Source organism: Cucumis sativus, chromosome 3 (genome assembly GCF_000004075.3).
Source record: "Cucumis sativus cultivar 9930 chromosome 3, Cucumber_9930_V3, whole genome shotgun sequence".
Classification (NCBI taxonomy): domain Eukaryota; kingdom Viridiplantae; phylum Streptophyta; class Magnoliopsida; order Cucurbitales; family Cucurbitaceae; genus Cucumis; species Cucumis sativus.
The window spans coordinates 3,751,586-3,770,080 of record NC_026657.2 but is presented as its reverse complement, the minus strand read 5'-3'; the positions used below and the strand labels follow the sequence as shown (position 1 = coordinate 3,770,080).

Genomic DNA, 18,495 nt, shown 5'->3' with positions numbered 1-18,495 from the left:
TGTATGCAATTGGTTATAAAATGATATTTTGTATTGTTTGTTTTAAAAGTGTGGGGGAAACGCTCCTGATAGATGAAAGAGAGGACAAAATAGACATTTTAGATTGTCCAAATAAGTAGCCGTTAGATTGAACTTTTTTTTGGGACTAAAAGGGAATTTCAAAGCTGTCACCAGAAATTCTTATTCAATTTAATTTATATGTTTTGTTTTTATTACCTATTAAACATTTCTCTTTTAAACCCATTCAATTATTATATTATATTTTCAACTTATTTCCTTAGGATTAATCAAAACTAATTATCACTCAAAAGTTCATCAAAGATAATCAAACCTTGTTAGAGGACCTTCTTTCTCTCGTTTGTGTCAATAATGTTACGTGGTTTTCTTCCTCTTATAATAGATTTTGCAAATAAAGTTATTGCTAATGTCCTTGCGATTTCATAAACATGACTTTTAAGTGGAGTCAAAAGAGTTTTTTCGGTCATTGAACTTTAGCATGTAACAACTTAGTTTTTATAGCTTATAAACAAATTTAACCCTTAATTAGATCATCAATCTACATGTATTACAAAAATTATTAAAGTATAGAAGTAAAACATTCGTATTACAAACTTTTTTTCCTTTAAAAATATGTTAAACTACAATTTTAGCTCTTAAACTTTAAACTTTTTGTCTTTTTAGTCCAATAAAAAACTTTAAAACTCCTAAATAAGTTTACAAGTGTCGATTTTATGTCTAATAAATACTTGAAATTTAAAAGGATAATAGGTCATTCAACTTTGTATTTTGTGCCGAACGATGTTCTTTAGAATACTCGAAATGAAATATATGAGAACCTAAAGTTTCAACTTTGTGTCAAACAAGTTTATAGATTGAAAAAAAAACGTTAAATATATTAAGGATATATTGGATATAAAATTGTCAAACACAAATGTTAAAGGTTAGGGACCTATTAGATATAAAATTTAAGATGGATATTAAAATCATGAGCATCAACATACGGGTTCTGGATCCAAGTCGTAGTTTTAGGACCCTTAGTTATTGTTCTTGAGAAATGACTCAGATTGACCTATTCCTCAGAAGAAGTTTTTATGAGATTTAAATATATCAAAATTTTGACTCTTGGTTCCAAAAAAATGAATAATTATTTAAGTCTTGCTCTTTCGAAAACACATACAAAGAGCATCGACAACAATTAAGTAATTAATGAACCTAGAATAAATTTTTATATTTGATTTACGATTCAGTTTAGAAAAACATTGTCAAAATTGTTAAAGTCTCATTTAGTTTGCATCGTTATTAAGTACCAAAATCTACATGATATGTTTTTTTAATAATAACAATAATTAGAATAAACGGTTGCATCAATGTTTTTCAATTTTATGCTTTTGTCGTTTTAATGGACACAACTTTTAATGAAATGATACGGTTCCCTATTTGAATGATCACGATACTCTATAAAACTATAGAAAATTAATCTCTCAAGTCTTAATCTTTTTTTCTCTATTTCTCTAAAAGAAAAATATTTGTTATACAGACTAATCACACTTATTCTTAAAAAATCTAAGAACAACAAAACATAATGGATGAAAAAGTAGAAGACTTTAAAAGGCATTCCCCATAGATTCTTTTATTATGGTATAAAATCGATAAATAAAGAATATAATGTACAAATCATATAATAAAAGAATTGACAAGCATATTTACGTGTTTTACTAATATTATGATAGCTACGTCCACATATTAAAAACAATTTTATTATAGATCTCTAAGTAAGAAAGTTTATATATATGATAAATATAACGATACCGTATATTATCCTTCAAAGCTTGGGATTCGACAATCACACCATATAAGTCTTCCCCTTTCTCACTTTCTACACAATCAATCCTCAAATTTAGGTAATAAATAACTAATTCTCTCCAAATTTGTAAGAGTTTCAAAAACTAGTTAGAACAAACATTATTAATATTATGAATCCTAAAAGCACTTTAGCAACATAGTCTATTGGTTGATCATTCGATTTGTGGTGAATCCTTTTCGTGGTTAAGATATACCAAAAACAGTTTGTTGGAGTCTCATTAGAATATATGACTGATGTATGTTTCTCAACATTTCCACCCTGCAAAATAAATACCTCCCTTGATTCGTCTCTTTTTGGTTCATCTCTATGGGCTACAATGTTGTTGGACTTCGGTTGACGTTGAACTTTTAAAGTTTGTCCACAAGAATCGTCTTGCGACTCATCATTTTCCTCTTTGTATTGACAATGCCTTGCTATAAGGGGTTTTCTACATGACTTTTGAATTGTCGTCCTCATACCTTCAGACGAGACCTGAAAAATAGGTTGTTTTAAGAATCTGAACATTGGATAAAAAATCAAGTAGCTCACACGCTTTGTAAGATAAGTAGGTTGCTCCTAGAGATAGATAAATTTTTCTAATATGGTATCAAGATATCTCAAACGAGTATCCAGTTTCAAGAGCAAAAATAAATTGAGATTCAATCAATGATGGTTGTTAGGTGTGATTTTCGACTAAAGGATATAAATGATATTTAGAGGCTACAAAAATCCTTATACAAGCTGAAAGTGACGACCAAAAATCGAAGTAGACCCTTGGCAAATGCCCAACATGCCTCAACCCAAAGTACCACTATAAGCTCAAATATATAGTCCAAGGAAGACACTAGGTGGTGGCCAACCCTAGCAAACATGAATACAATATGCCCTCTCAACTGCTTGGTCATCTAATTATCCTAGGGTAACTCGAAAATTATAGAGAACACCATAGGTCAACTAATTTCTCTATAAACACATCATTACGGGGTAACTTGAATTCGACACTCAAACTTTCTCTAACATCCACACTCTTTGACTTAGGCATCAGAGCGTCTGCAGCAAGTACCACATCGGTGTGCAAATCTTTTCTCTTACCTCTATCCAAAATTTGACATCAAAGTGATCTCAAAAGAGACATCATCTTTAACAGACATGTTGAGAATTCCACAAAAGAGGCAGCATGTTTAAGAAACATGCTGAGAATCCCATGTTGAGAAAATCAAGATACCTCACTCAAAACCTCATATAGTATTAGAGCCTTAAAGCCAAAACAACAAAACTAGTATTGGTTTTGAGATGGAACTTAGGCTACATTTAACGATGACAGATACAAAAACAGTTGAAGTACTAAACAAAATAACCTTTACCGAGGTCGTATCACCGGCTTCAAGTTCACGAGCCATGCTTTGGAATTCCTCCATGCTATGACGCTTAAGGATAACATTGATTTGATCAGTTTCATCGTTGTCAACCATATAATTAAGAAACCAACCAAGCTGATCATTGGAATTAGGTTCACTAGCCATTGAAGATTGAGGCTGTGATAATTGTTCATTTCCTTCAGAATTGCTGTCACTCACTTGTTGACTAATGTTCAATAAACCTGGTTCTCTTGGTTCTGATTCTGAAGGCCATGGAGTGGTCTTGAAGAACATCTTCGAGCTCGCATCATCTGTATCAAATCCTGAGTTCATAACCTCATTTTCAAAATAATTTGAAGGCTGTGTTGGTTGATGTGTATTTGGAAAATCTTCCAAAGCAGGTTGATCATTCTCTCCATTCCACTGAATTTACAAATATTAAACATTAAATTAAATTATTACCAAATTAATCTCAAGCTAAAGTCAATACCACTACTCTTACTTACATGGACTTGTCTCTTTTTGCTTTTCTTTCGTTGATCATCTGATCTAAACTCTTCTGCACTTTCTTTCAATCGACAAACGACGAACGGCATCTAACAAAATCACTATATAGTTTAACCCAAAAGCTTAAACTGATGTTATCGACAAAAGAAAAAGAAAAAGAAAAAACCTGGGATGATGAGATGTCAGTAGTATCTTGTTGAAAAAGGTGATATTCATGAAGGACCCATTTGGTTTTTACAGCAGCCTTACCCTGGCCTTGATAGAACACTAAAATTTTTCGAGTGGCGATGACTTTGTTGGTTCCCCGAGCCACGATGCGTTTATCATCGCCGGTGGATCTCCAGCACCCAGAAACGGTAGTCCTTTTAGTTTTGGAGGTGAGGGATCGGAAGAAAAACCACTCATAATTATCGGAGTCGAGAAGGGAACGCTCTGAATGGAAGAAGAAGAAGAGGAAGATAATGATGATGATTATTAAAGAAGAAGAAAAACAGGGGGTTTTGTAAAATGGTGAAAATGAATTAAAGTACATACCAGGGAGCTTCCAAGGATCGTAGTTGAAGAGATCAATCTGAGGGATACATTGAACAAGATGTTGACGGCCGAGAATCTTGTTGTTCAGGTAATGAGTAACCAGCTCCTCCTCCGTGGGACGAAATCGGAAACCAATCGGCAGTTCATGTTTTGAAGGAATTGTAAAGCTCCCCATCAAATTTGGTACCAAAGTTGAGTCAATAATGGTGGTGGCTGTTCTTGTATAGTACTGGTGGTTCATGATTTGCTATCTTTTGGAATAGTCTTTGGGTCCTTTGTCTTGTCTTTTTCTAAATTAAATTTTACAAGGAACAAAAGCTATAAATTATTCTTAAAACATTAAAACAATTAAGTAGGTGTGAGCTAAATGAATAATTACAAATATATGAATCAAGTTCAAGAAAATATAATACATATTAGTTAAGTTAATTTTCTGACTAGAAGCTAAAAAAGTGAGACTTGAACTTGAGCTTAAAGGGAATTAAAAGATAGTTTTTTCACTAAGCTATCTTAAGATATTGTTATAATTTTAGTTTTAAACCTAGAAGATTGATGGATGGTTATTGTAAAAGTAAATGGAGGATTGGAGAATGAGGAATTCAATATACATATATATACTCACACACAATAATTGATATTGACTTGGGACGGATCTAAGTCAATGTGGGGAAAAAGAATCTTGATGACCTTTGGATGAAAATAAAAGCAAAGAGAAAGTAATGTGTTGGTAGGTGATGGGAGATATTTAAAAAGGGTTGGTGGTAGTGGAGAAGAGTGAAGTGGAGTGAGAAAATGTTTATTTATTTACTTTTATTTTTTCACAATTGTAGGGACATTTTTTTACCTTCAGGTACGTGCAAAGGTTATAAAAAAATATCATTGATAGATATGGATAGGCCACTCAAATCCGACATCTATATGTAGTTGAAAACAAGAAGTTCTAGATTCAAATTTGATAACATATGAAATATGTTATCTATTTTCACTTAATTTGAACTCATTTCATCATTTTTACTATCTTATTTGATTGTACTATAGGTTTTGAGCAATTCGTGGGTGTAATGTGGTGATTATGTCATTTCATAGCTAATTTGAATCATTACGAAATTAAATGAAGTCAACCGAGGCAACGCGAAGCAAAAATATGAAGCCTTGGCGCTGAAAGGCAACACACTTTTACCTTTTGCATAAATGGCCAAGCATCGTGTTGCTCCAAACTTTTGACATGCCACGATGCTATGACAAAATTATATATACATGTTTATGCCACCAACTTTTAGTACCTACCTCGAAATCCAACCTTAATTTTCTCTTCGGTTTTCTTCCAGTTTTTCGAGTCTTTTTATGTTGCTTTTTAATCCAAATATCTCCTCACCATCCGACATGTGGATGAAATGCTATATAAGGTACTCATTTTCTAACTAACGGGTTTTCTTAGATTCTCCTTTTATCTCTTTAAATCAAAGAGGATAAGTACTTTAACTTGTTTTATACGTCTTTGGTTTAATTTTGTTCTTTAAATGAAGTTTTGTTATATATGTTTGGACGGTGAAAAATATATAACTTTGGCTTTGTATTGAATCTTTTGACTCGTGACAATTAGATAGTATTTGGTTAGAAGCAATAAGTTAGGTTGGCTTGTAAATCTACTTTGACGTGCATTGATTCTAATCAATCTAAAACAAACCCTATTGAATGTCAATTAAACCGAGGAAATTAGACATTTCACCTAAGGACAATTTAAATAATATTTACTTTTCAAATGACTTTTCAAATAATAAAATGTGTTAACATGTTTGAATGAATCGTATATATGTACAACAAATTGAAAAAGAAATCATCTAGTTAAATTGAGTAGATATAAGAGAAAAAGTGTCACCCCACATGAAGTTAAATTGAGATGCCAAAAAGGAAGTGGAAAATACAAATCCTTACATGCCATTGAAAAGCAATGATGAAAAGTAAAATAAGCAAAAGTCACAAATTTTTGTTGGAACCTGAAAAGGATAAATTACCCATTCATTATTTCTCTCAATAATCATATCTCTTTATGTTTTCTCTTCACTTTATTTTTTTTAAAAAAAATAGCTAAATAAATCACTTTTATCTTTTATGTTTGTTTATTAAGAAAATTACATCTTTTAGTCATGAATTTAGAAAAAGAGGTAAATGGGTTTTCCAAAATATATTTTTAGTACTATATTCTGTTTCAAAAATAATTAATATCTCTTGTCGTCCTACGTTAATATTTGAAGTAGCATGTAATGACAAATTTTTTGTTCTATATTTTTAGTACAAAAATTATGAAGAGACAACTAATAAAGAAAGAAAAATTGAATCCACCCGTGGAAGGTGATCTTCAAGCCACAAGAGTCGAAAATCGAAAAATTGTGAACACTTGAAAAACTAACTCGTGTGTAATAGAATTATTCACTTGTTTGATACGGAGGAAATCAAGAACAACAAGGTGTGGTGATGACATCAAAACAAAATCTAAATAGTAACTAATAGCAATACCAATATAGTTCGTTTAAAGTAAAATTGATAAAAATTATTGTAAATGACAAAATTATTGAAAATATAACAAAGTTTTATATTTTATCGATGATAGATACTAAAAGATTGTTATTAAATAGATGATAAATTTTGTTATATTTTAGTTGATTCACTAAAAATACTATTAAAATTTTGAAAGAAAAAAAAGAATTAAAATGAAAAGAACTAATTTTTTTTAGAATTTTCTAATATTAATAAAATTTAATAGACATTTGAGACATTTTTGAAACCAAATGAATCCATTAAACTTAAATTGTATATATGATTGGACAATAAACTTTTAATACATTATTTGTGAATTAATCTATTATCTACAAATTAATTAAAAACTAATTGATTTATTATAGACAAAAAATTGAAAGTGTGAGGTCGACGTAATGAAGGGAAATCGAAAGTTCAAGAATGTATGAGATATTTTTTAAGCGAAAGTGAGCTTAGTTCAACGATAATTAACATATGTATTATTTGAAGGTAAAGAATTTTAATCTCAATACTCTATATGTAATTGAAAAAAAATTAAAGTTTAAAGATCTACTTAGGAGAAAATGGAGTTTAAAGAGTTTGTTGATATATAAATTATGATATATTTTGGATTGAGGAAAAATGTTAGAATTTGAAGGAAAAAGTGGTATTGATAAAAGGTTATGGTTCTGACAAAAAGGGGTTGGGAGCATTAATAATTGAAAATGTGAGAAAAGAAAGTGTGTTTTAGGCCATGAAATGAAACCCAAAAAGCCATCAAATTCGCCCTATCATATTCTTTTTACTCTCTTCACTATTTTATTTGTTACACACAAAATGCTCCATATGGTCGGTCCATCACTCAAAGTTATGGATATCCTATAAAGTATCTCATAAATATTTTTAACAACTATGAATCATTCAATCTTCTTAAAGATTTTTTTGGTATTATTCCAAATACAACATTTCAGAAACCTTGCTTAACTTCTAATTAAACAATCATTTTTGTTTTGTGACCTAATTTGTTGGCCTAACCTAAAATATCATATCATCTATATATATATATATATATTTCAATTGATTTTTTAAACCATTGGTAAAGATTAAATAAATAAACAAACTCGATTTTAGATGATTATATAATTTGAGACAACTACCTATATGAAAAAAATGGGTAGAAAGTATTGGTTCAAAACAGCAGCAAAAAGAAAGAATGAAAGTTGCTGCACCTTTCTTGATCAATAATTAAACATAGGCAGCGATGTTGATGATTCAAAAGCTGTGTAGAGCACTTAGCAAAAAAACAGTAATAAAAAACACTCTGCAGTTCACAACTCACTCACCACTTTCAATCAAAGACTGCCCTTCTCTTCTTCTTCATCTTCTTCTTCTTCAATTGTTGATGGGGAATGAATAAATAAATAAAGGAAGGATTTTCTTTTCTTTTGGTCTCATTAGTCAAATCTGAGCCCCACGCGTGTAACTTTGTTTTTTTTAAATCCCCCAGTTCCTCTGGATCTTAAATACCTCCAATTTATATTATTATTTCCACTATATAGCTAGCCGATTTCGAGTTTTGTGAGTTCTCACCAGATTTTCCGGATTATCATTCTTGACTTTGGTGCTTTAAGGCAAGATATAAACAAACACAACCCTTCTTTTCTTCTGCTTTTATTTTTACCGAAGTTTCTTCCTTCTCTTGGGATTCTACTCACAATTCTATTTGGTTGGTATATTCTTCTTCAGTTTTGTTTTTAGGGTTTTGCTTCTTTTCCACTTTTAGCTTCTGGGTTTTCTCTATTTTCTCTATCTATCTTCACTTTTGAGGGTTTTACTCGTTTTTTTGCTTCTGGGTGTTGTTATTTTTCTGTTTGTTCCTCTGCGATTTGTGCCTTTTTTTTTTTTTTTTTTTGTGTGTTGAACTTTGATGAAGAGGTATATATCTCATATGAAGTGTTTTTTTGTGTTGTTTGTTGGAAATTTGATGCAGGTTTTTGAATTATAATAATGGCTACCCCAGTTGAGAAATTGGGTGTTTTAGAGGAAGAGAAGAAAGAATGTGTTGTTGTGGGAAATGAGAAGGAAAGAAATGAAGTTGTTGGTGTTCTTGAGGTGTTTGTTCATCAAGCTAGAGATATTCACAATATATGTATTTACCATAAGCAAGATGTGTATGCAAGGCTTTCATTTACAACAGATCCTACGAACTCTGTTTCCACTAAAACCATCAATGGTGGTGGGAGGAATCCGGTGTTCAATGACATGGTTCGTCTCGACGTTCGGTCTATAGATACAACACTTAAATGTGAGATATGGATGTTGAGCAGGGTCAAGAATTATCTTGAAGATCAGTTGCTTGGTTTTGCTTTGATCCCTTTAACGGAAGTCGTTGCTGTTGATAACAAGTTGGAGAAAGAATTCAGTCTTTCGTCGACTGATTTGTTCCATTCTCCTGCCGGGTTTGTACAGCTATCGCTTTCGTATAATGGAGCTTCTCCGCAGGTCATGGTGATCCCCGCCATCGAAACAACTGTAGGGGTGGAGGATTCGGATTTAACCAAGTCCTCACATCCAAGTGATTTGGATATGATCGAATTCCCCGATCCGAAGATTGCAAATGAAGATCAGATAATGGTGTCGGAGTATTTCGGTATCCCATGCTCGAATCTGGATTCTGAATCTTCTGAGAGCTTGCCCGTTTCTGAGGGTGAGAACCATCATGTCATTTCTTCTGTCGAAAGCTTTTCAATATCGAAAGATAAGTCGAGTGAAGATACAAAGAAAGATTCTCCACGTAGTGAAGTGCAAAAGGGTGCCGTTTCTTCACCGCAGTCGCCATCGGAAGCTCCCGTAGATTCGAAATGTAAAACTCAAGAAGTTTCAGCACGAAATGGCACAAGTGAGAAAGAAGAAAAAAATGGTGAGGCTAATGATTGTTGTAGCGATACAATTAGAAAGCCATTAGTTTCTGTGAGCATTGAGGCAGAGGAGAAGGTAGTACAGCAAGACATTGTGGAGATGTACATGAAAAGTATGCAACAATTCACCGAGTCATTGGCAAAGATGAAGCTTCCATTGGATATTGACACCAATGGTGGCTCTCCAAGTCCAGCTACTTCGAGCTCTGACCCGAATTTACAATCACCCAAGAACAGCGGTCCGCGTGTGTTTTACGGGAGCAGGGCGTTCTTCTGATCACCCAACGAGTTCATGGACACTAGATCTTAGGATGAGAAGACTAATATGAGTTGAAAGGGTTATGGTTTTGTAGTATGGTTTCTTTTGTTTTTCATTCCCATTGTATGCATTTTGAAATGTTTTTGTTTTCTTTTATCAAACAAGCTTTCCCACTTGGTTACTTAGTTGCTTAGTTGCTTAGTTGCTTAGTTGTGTTCGTATCAAATGTTAGTATTTGGTGTACAGATGAATGCTTGAGAGTTTCGAGATAGAATTTGCAAATTAACCAAATGTAATGAAATGAAAAGGTTAGGAATGATGAGTAGAGTTAATTAGGGTGAAAGTAATGATGTAATTAATGATAATATAATTGGGAATGAGTGTGAGCAGAAGCACATGGGGGCATTAGGGGTGAAAAAAGTTTGGCAAAGTTGGTGTTGGGGCCACCAAAGAAACATAAAAGCAAACAAAGCTCTCTTTGTTCATTTCATATCATCATATGATACAAAATGTAATATTTGAATTTCTAATGTGAAGATGATACTCTTTGGACCATCTGATTAATCTCTTTCTACTTTTTTCTTTCAAATAATTGATCTACATGTTCTTCTCTTCCTCTTTTTCTTTTCAACTCTTAATTAGGTAAAAGGAACTAAATTTCCTTTCCCTCTCGAGTATTAGAAATACTCGGACGTTTACTCGAGTGTTTTCTATGCAGTTCAAACAATTGTCTATTGAAAAACTATCATGTGATAGTTTTGTTTTTAATTTTTCTTTTTATATGTACTAAAAACGGAGTCAAGTAGTGCATTTTCTTCGTTTTCTAAAAATACAAATTATAGCAAAAAGAATTTAGATTTTAACCATTATATTCTATTTATAATATTATGCTTAACATTTTTTTCTAATGTTTCATTTTGTTACGATGGATTGAAAATTTTTATTAGTACCTCATGCATGTGAAGTAGAATCTCCAAGTATCAATTGAAAATATGACGAAAATTTTAATTTAGAAAATAAAATTTCGATCCCTATATATATATTATTCTAATTTCTATTTGGCCCTAACTTTTCAAATGTTACACTCACCCTACTTTTCCTTCACAAAACATAACTATTCGTTTTGGTTTGAATTTAAAATTTTAAACTTTCCAACTTCGATTCCTTCACGGAAATGTTTATCAATTACTTAAAAATAATTACGAATTGAAATTTAAATGATTGCAACTAAATTAATAATAAAAGTTGTTTAAAATTAGTTAATAAATAGACATACAAAAGCTCTAAATTCAAAGTTTAAGAATAAAGTTAAATGGAAGAACTCAAATTATAGCAACTAAAAACAAAATGAAAAGAAAATAGAGAAATGGTAAGTTTTACGAAAAATGAAGGACTAAAAAAGTGAAATTATAAGAAAGAATTATATCATTAATAATAAGATGGTAGAAAGTAATAGATTGTGATGAGAGTAAGAGAAGAATAAGGGATGTTAATTAGTTATAAAGTGTAACACATTATTAAAGAAAGCATAGTCCTTAGTTAATGAATGAATTAGTGAATAAACTATGAAGTGTTGGGGAAGGGAAGAAAGAATTTGGGGAATTAAACCCTAAACTCTTTTCATTACACCTTCGAACAAATTCTAAACTCAAATTTACTTCCTTATATTTTGTTTGTGTTTATAAATATTAAATTAAAAACATATTTTAGTTCTACCAATAATTAGCATATATAAATACAAAACAACTTCCACTTAGACTTTCTATAAATAAGCCAAAAAAAATGACAGTCAATGACTAAAATAATTTCTTACTCAAAACTTAGAACCAACACATAATAATTGAAATGAACAAAATTTGGAAGAGAAGTTAAGAATCTAAACTCAAAATTGGAAAACAATAACCAAACACAAGACTTTTCTTTAGAATTTGAGGATAAAAAAATTAAACCAATTTTTGTGGTATTCTTACAATGACATGCATAGTACAAAATTCAAAATCGTAGCCTAATTCTAACAACAAAAACAAATTTTCAAAAGCTAATTTTTAAAATTTCAAAAGTTTAGCTTGATTTTAAAAGCACCCTACCCAACAAAACCAAAAACTAAAACAAACTTAGCCTTACTAAATAGAATAAAGGGGAAAAGAAATAATAAAAACATGTGGGGGAAGGACTCTGGTTTGGTTCCAAAAATGGCCAAAAAAGAAAGAAAGAAAGAAGAAGGTAAGATTTTATCCATAAGTTGGTGTTGTATGTTTTTGATGAGTGAAGGAATGGGTAAGAGATTTTGCATCTTTGGTTATCTTTTTTTTTTTCTCTTCTTCTTTGTAACAGAGGATAGAGAAAGAGAGAGAGAGAAAGGACCACAAAGCATTAAATTCTTAGAGATGCTTTAGAGGTAGAGAAGACTCCAAAGTTAAGAGATGCAAAAGCCAAAAGCAAAGCATATCCTAATCTACAAGGATGAGAATCAAATGGCCATACAAATTAGATCAAACATCTCATATTTCAATTCCCTCCTCAAAACAAAACAAAACAACACAAATCCCAAAACCCCTTTGCCTCCACTTTCTAACTGTTCATCTCAATTTATAAACAAATCTAGCAGCAGCACCAGCAGAAGATGAAGAAGAATAAAGAAATGAAAGGATATATAGTATTAGAAGAAAAAAAATAAATCATCGGTTGTTTTTTCTCATTTAAATGATATTAATACTACTTCCATGCCTCACTTTGGATATGGGATGCATGATAAAAATAATTGAAAATATCACTCTTCTTCTGGAGTATCTCTATCTGCTGCCAATCTGGTTTTACATCTCAATCAAATTCTCAAGAAACAAGCCTATGTCTTGTTAACGGAAAAACAAAAAAGAAAAGAAAGCGCAAATGCAAAAGACAAAAAAAAATTACAATGCTCGGTTTCGGTTGTCACCTTTCTTCTTTCAAAATCTATATATATATGATATGTATCACCTTTTGAACGAGGAACCAAGTCAAAAGTTATGAGATCAGTGTTCCATTTTTCTTTTTTAGCTCATCAACTTCAACGAGCGGTATAAAAATCACGAATCTGAATCCCTTCTTCTTCTTCTTCTTCTTCGTATGTTTGATTCATTGCATTATATTCAAACTACTCCAATCATGTTGGAAAATCCAAACAACAAACAATCTTCCTAAGCAGCAATTCCTGTTAGCAATAGCAAAGTACATATGGTTCAAAATTTCATGTATATTCAGAGTTTTCAGGGCAGCATTTCTTGTTAAATAGTCCTTAAACAACCACGAGTTCAGAAGTAACAGAGCCTATAGCATTGTAATTCAATCTTATCATACTAGTGTTACCGAGAATGTGAGTATTTAGATTCTAAAACTAAATGGTATGCAAGTTATTGAGTGTTTTTAATGAAGACTATAAATAAAACAAAGTAAAGTGTGTTTACCTCTAGTTGATTGTCTGCTTGAAACATCATAACTTGCAAGAAAACTCTCAGAACTTTTGGCTGGATCATCAGAAGCAAGATTGCCGAGACCATAACCAAAAGACACGGAACCATCCAGTTCAGGAGCGGTAGACTGCCAAGTCGAATCATCGTGCACCGCTTCATCACGATATAAGTCTCTATATGACCTCTCATAACCATTGTTCATTTCAACAAATGCTTTTCGTGCTGCCACATTTGATACTACTCCATTTCTTCCATAGCCTCCTCTAAACCCAAAGCCATTATTGTCTCCAATTGCATAGCCATTATTGTTTCCAAAAGTATAGCCAGGAACATTTGCCCCAACATGATTAGCAACAGCAGGTGAACTCCAATTATCATCATTATTTCCATATGCCACTCTGAAGTTCCCCGTTCCAGAGCCAGAGAAAGCGCCGGGGCCAGAAGAGCTCATGGCATTGCTCATACTTCCATTTCCCCAGACATTCCACGTACTCGAGCTTAAGGGAGAATCGCCTCTTCCATTGCCCCCACTATAGCCAATTGGGGCAATGTACCTATTTGAATTGCCATTATAATAGGAATTCAACATTTGTTCTTGCGCTTGACTATTCATAATGTTCAAAGTCCTGCCATAGCCTTGCCTCATTCCTTGCTCCAAATTCACACCCACCCCATAATTAGCAGTACCAAAATGAGGAACCCCGGTTCGACTGCTAATTATTGGACTCAACCTACCATCTGGCCGGACTCCATAACCTCCCAAAGGACTCATATTATAGCCTTGTGTATAGCTGTTAAGAAAACCACTAGGCCTACTCATACCATAGTTATATCCTACAAGAGGGCTCCGGTTGGGCCCTGGGGTTAGCTCTTTCGGGATTGCTCTCTTAACCTCAACCATCTTTCCATTGAGTTCATGGAAAGTTTTATGTAGCACACGGTCGACGCATTCCTCCGAGTCATAAGTAATGAAGCCAAAACCCCTTGGCCTTTGGGTGCTGTGATCATACATAACAACAACATCAGTGATTGTTCCAAACTGATCAAAATACTTCTGAAAGTCAGCCTCGGTGACCGTCGAAGCTAACCCTCCAACGAAAATCTTTTTCGTTCGTCCCGAGCTAGGAGAACCATGAATGCTACCACTACTTCTATTCAACATGTTTTGATCATCCTTTGGAACAGCCTTTTTAGCTTCAACCTGAGAATTGAAAGCGACTACATTTAACAAGGAAAAACAACTCCAATTTGGCATAATCCAGAAGAGAATTCCAGTACTCAAATCATACAAATTCCATCCACAGAACACATCATTCATATCGAAATATATGCAGAATCAGACTCAATCTGGGAAAGTTACGAAGAACAGAAATCAGATGTTGAAATGTATGATCAGAGAAAAGAAAAGGGAAGAAATTCTCACAGTTCGACCATCGATAACGTGTTTGTCCAAAATGACTCGCTCGGCTACCCCAGGATCTGCAAAGACAACAAAACCAAAGCCACGAGCACGACCAGTGGTGCGATCCCTCATGATCACAGCCTCGACCACTTCGCCATAGTGGCCAAAATATTCCCTAAGACGCTCTTCATCAGTATCCCACGAAATTCCACCAATGAAGAGCTTACCAAGATCTGATTCCATCTTTTTTTTGTTTTGGATTGTTTTCTATTACCAAACAATCAATCAATCATCCAATGAATTTCGATTTAAATGCCCAATTCAAAAACAAAATCATTCAATTTCAGACCATATAACCCGATCCCAAAATTTTTTTATAAAAAAATCTGAAACACAAAAACAATCCAATATAGTTTAAAGGAAAATGTGGGATTCATTCAGCTAAGCAAGCAACAAAAAGGGGTGGATTCTTAACAGAAAATTGAGACAAAACCCAAGTGGGAATCGCTTCAAACAACAAAAATAAAGAAGACCCAGATTGAATCTTGAAACATCCGATGCTTTGAAATGAACGAAATGAGGAAAGAAGGTCCTAGAGAAGCATGGAAAGAGGAAAACAAGAGGGAAAAAAGAAATAAAAAGAAGAAGCCCAGAAAAAGAGAAAGAGTGAATCGGAGATGGGATTTGAGGATAGATGAAAAGGGGAATGAGCGATTGAGAAGTAAGATCTAAGAAAAGGAGAAGGAGGAGGAGGTGGAGGAGGAGGAGGAGGAAGAGGAATAATAGGTAGTAAGAAAAACAGAGGATGTGCCCATCCCCTTCTTCTTCTCTCTCTCTATTCTTTATTTTCTTTTCTTTATTTTCTATCTTTTCTTTGGTATTACCACTTCCCTTAAATAAATCAAAAGAAATGGAATTTCTTAGATGAAACGTTGAAGGTGAGAGAGAGAAAGAGAAAGAGAAAGGGGAGAGAGACTGACAAATCCACTGGTGTAAGAATATTTGGAGGAGGCAAGAGACATGACAGAGGATGATGATTTTTTTCTCTTTTTTTTTTTTTCTTTTTTCTCTTTTTTTTTTTTTTCTTTTTTCTTTTTTTTTTTTCCCTTCCAAATTCATTTTATATTTTCATGACAACCAAAACCATATATATTTGTTCTAATCAATATTTCTATTAATATTTCAGAATCTCCACGTTGGAGCTCTTTCTTTTTTTTATTATTATTATTATTTCAATTTCTTTTTTTCTAAATTTTAAATTCCCATCTCTCAACTATTTTGTAATTTTCTTCTTTTTTAAAAAAAAAAAAATTAAGAATCCATTTCGTTGATTTTTTTCCTTATTTGAGCATATAACTCTCAAAGTCAAATATCAAACGTCTCAAAATGAATGATCATGCCAACAAATACGGAACTTTAACTCATTTAGTCGTTACGTTTTATCATCGCTCATTATAAACCAACATTTCAATTCAAGTAATACTTACAAAAAAATATAAACTTTTTTATCAATTTATGTTAAAATTTTGTATAATTATTAATATTTTAATTTAACACAAAATATTAAAGTTTGTTCATTCTATAGTCGTTATTTTTAATATAATTAAATATTTAAATTTTAAACCTTCTATGTTTTATCCACCGAACGCACATGCATTAAACTTAGGTAAATCTAAAAACACTTTTAAATAAATTTAAACATTTAAATATTATTGTTACACCACTATTTTCTTAATTCATAATAAATAAATAAAAAATTAGTCATATTGAAATACTAAAAAAGAAAAATGTAATTCTCAAAACTTTTCCTTTTTTCAAATTTGATTAAGAACGCGATTGAATGAACTTAAAAATAAAACTCATTTTATTTTAAACTATTTTGACTAGAACGGTTTAAAATAGATCTTAAAAACTATTTTTAGTGGTTGCCTAACTGTTTCGTTTTTCTTTTCTTTTTAATTACATGTTTTTAGAAATAAATACTGGAAAATGTATTTAAAACACATCTAAAAGTAATTTAATTTGATCACTTTACCCAATCAATTTTTATATTTGGGTTTGATGTGTTTGTTTTAGGGAAACAACTCCACTAGATGAGATACCAATAAATAAATTAGTAGAGTGGACCTTCTTTTTTTATTTTATTTTATTTTCAACTTTTTTATTTATATATAAAAGATTAATTAATTTCAATACTACAATAAGGCCCAATGGGCTAAAAGCCCAGCCATTGGTTTTTTTGTTAGATAAAGCCCAACCCACTAAGTTCTGGGTCACTTTATCTATTGAAGGGTCATAATTTCCATTTTTTTTTATTTATAAAACATCATAATTAAAATCAAATTAAAATGTGATGTAAAAAAAAATGTTACATTAATTTTCTTTAAAAAAATTGGCATTTTCAAGATGCATATCATTCTATGTTATGTTGTAAGTTTGGATCAAAACTAAACTTCTTTTATTCATAAATAGAAGTTGTTAGTACCATTAAAGCTTTACAATTAAAAAGTAAAGCTAAATAACTTTTTACTTTATTACAAAAAAAAAAAAAATCTTTAAATAAAACCTGAATTAACTATCTCTAATGACATTCCGTCTGGATTGACTTTCTAAGTGTTTATAAGCACAAATTAAAGGGCGTTGATAAACATTTAGAAAGTCAATTCAAATAGCCACTTAAATTAAACAAAAAAGTTACTTCATAATCCATAGAATCAAAACTCAAAGTGTCCCCTCATCACCTACCCATCGTGTATTAGTCTCAAGCTTACGAAGAAATTACATCACATGTAACTTCACGAAAACTTAAACTTGAAGTTATGAACATTTGAAGAAAAAGTTGACCAAAACAATCAATTTAATACCTACCTCATAAAAGTTAACTATTATTCCTTCACCCACCCTTCACATATAAGTGTATATAAGTACTTTAACTTAGAAATATGAATACATATCTTAATTATCATAATTTTATTTTACCTTTGAATTGTTATTGGGTGTTAGTAAGATAATTAAATATAAAATAACACTTAGTAACAACTCGAACATCAAATAAAATTAAGATACTTCCAACAATTACCACTTAGAACCATAGAGTTGATACTATCATTTAGAACCATAAAATTGATTTACATATTATTAGGGAGAGAGAGAAAGAGAAAGAGAGGGGCTTTATTTGTGTCCATGTATGGTGTCCACATTCCAATTTTCGTATTGCTTAGCTGTGCTTCAATATTTTCTATTTCTTTTGAAATCAAATTAATTGTATAAACTTTAGCTTTTTAATTTTAATACAATAATGTTTTAAATATAATATAATTTAAGGTGTAAATTAATTTGTTCCTAATGTTATTGGGATAAACTATAAAAATGGAATCAAATAGTAGGGCCAAATACAATGTATATTTTATGTATCCACTTTTCTAAATATTGCTTATCCTCAACTTTATGCCAATTGCTTAACATTGCCTCTACAAAATTCATAGGGCCATTCCTTCCTCTTCTTCTTATTATTATTTAAGAAAAAATATATATTTGAATGTATCTTTTTAATCCCTAAATTTATTTTGAAAGACATTTTAAATTACAATAATATCATATAATTATTTTTAAAAATCAAACAAATAATCATAAAATCTTGTAAACATATTTTTAAAAACTTGAAAACTAAATGGGTTTATTATGTGATTGAAATTATATGAGACATGT

The 18,495-nt window shown here is 31.5% G+C and overlaps 3 protein-coding genes across 5 annotated transcripts; 1 reads left to right on the top strand and 2 right to left on the bottom strand.

The window, feature by feature from the left end:
• Window positions 1-1,741: 1,741 nt before the first annotated feature.
• On the bottom strand, window positions 1,742-4,498 carry LOC101221408 (NAC domain-containing protein 96). Of its 2 annotated transcripts, none has more exons than XM_011652194.2 (5): window positions 4,243-4,498; window positions 3,875-4,140; window positions 3,708-3,797; window positions 3,202-3,624; window positions 1,742-2,335 (listed from the first exon to the last, which is right to left on the bottom strand). In XM_011652194.2, exons 1-5 carry the CDS (start codon window positions 4,481-4,483, stop codon window positions 1,940-1,942), a joined length of 1,416 nt encoding a protein of 471 aa, XP_011650496.1. In that variant the 5' UTR covers window positions 4,484-4,498; the 3' UTR covers window positions 1,742-1,939. The 2 variants fall into 2 exon arrangements, with proteins under 2 accessions (XP_011650496.1, XP_004149581.2); XM_004149533.3 differs by having other exon boundaries at window positions 3,208-3,624.
• Window positions 4,499-7,948: 3,450 nt separating this feature from the next.
• On the top strand, window positions 7,949-10,179 carry LOC101220782. Of its 2 annotated transcripts, none has more exons than XM_004149531.3 (2): window positions 7,949-8,485; window positions 8,750-10,179. In XM_004149531.3, exon 2 carries the CDS (start codon window positions 8,767-8,769, stop codon window positions 9,952-9,954), a length of 1,188 nt encoding a protein of 395 aa, XP_004149579.1. In that variant the 5' UTR covers window positions 7,949-8,485; window positions 8,750-8,766; the 3' UTR covers window positions 9,955-10,179. The 2 variants fall into 2 exon arrangements, with proteins under 2 accessions (XP_004149579.1, XP_004149578.1); XM_004149530.3 differs by having other exon boundaries at window positions 7,950-8,390.
• Window positions 10,180-12,595: 2,416 nt separating this feature from the next.
• LOC101220541 (heterogeneous nuclear ribonucleoprotein 1) lies at window positions 12,596-15,782 on the bottom strand. The gene is made up of 3 exons (XM_004149529.3): window positions 14,809-15,782; window positions 13,380-14,586; window positions 12,596-13,126 (listed from the first exon to the last, which is right to left on the bottom strand). The coding sequence occupies exons 1-3, from the start codon at window positions 15,028-15,030 to the stop codon at window positions 13,113-13,115; spliced, it is 1,443 nt and encodes a 480-aa protein (XP_004149577.1). The 5' UTR covers window positions 15,031-15,782; the 3' UTR covers window positions 12,596-13,112.
• Between the last annotated feature and the right edge of the window lie 2,713 nt (window positions 15,783-18,495).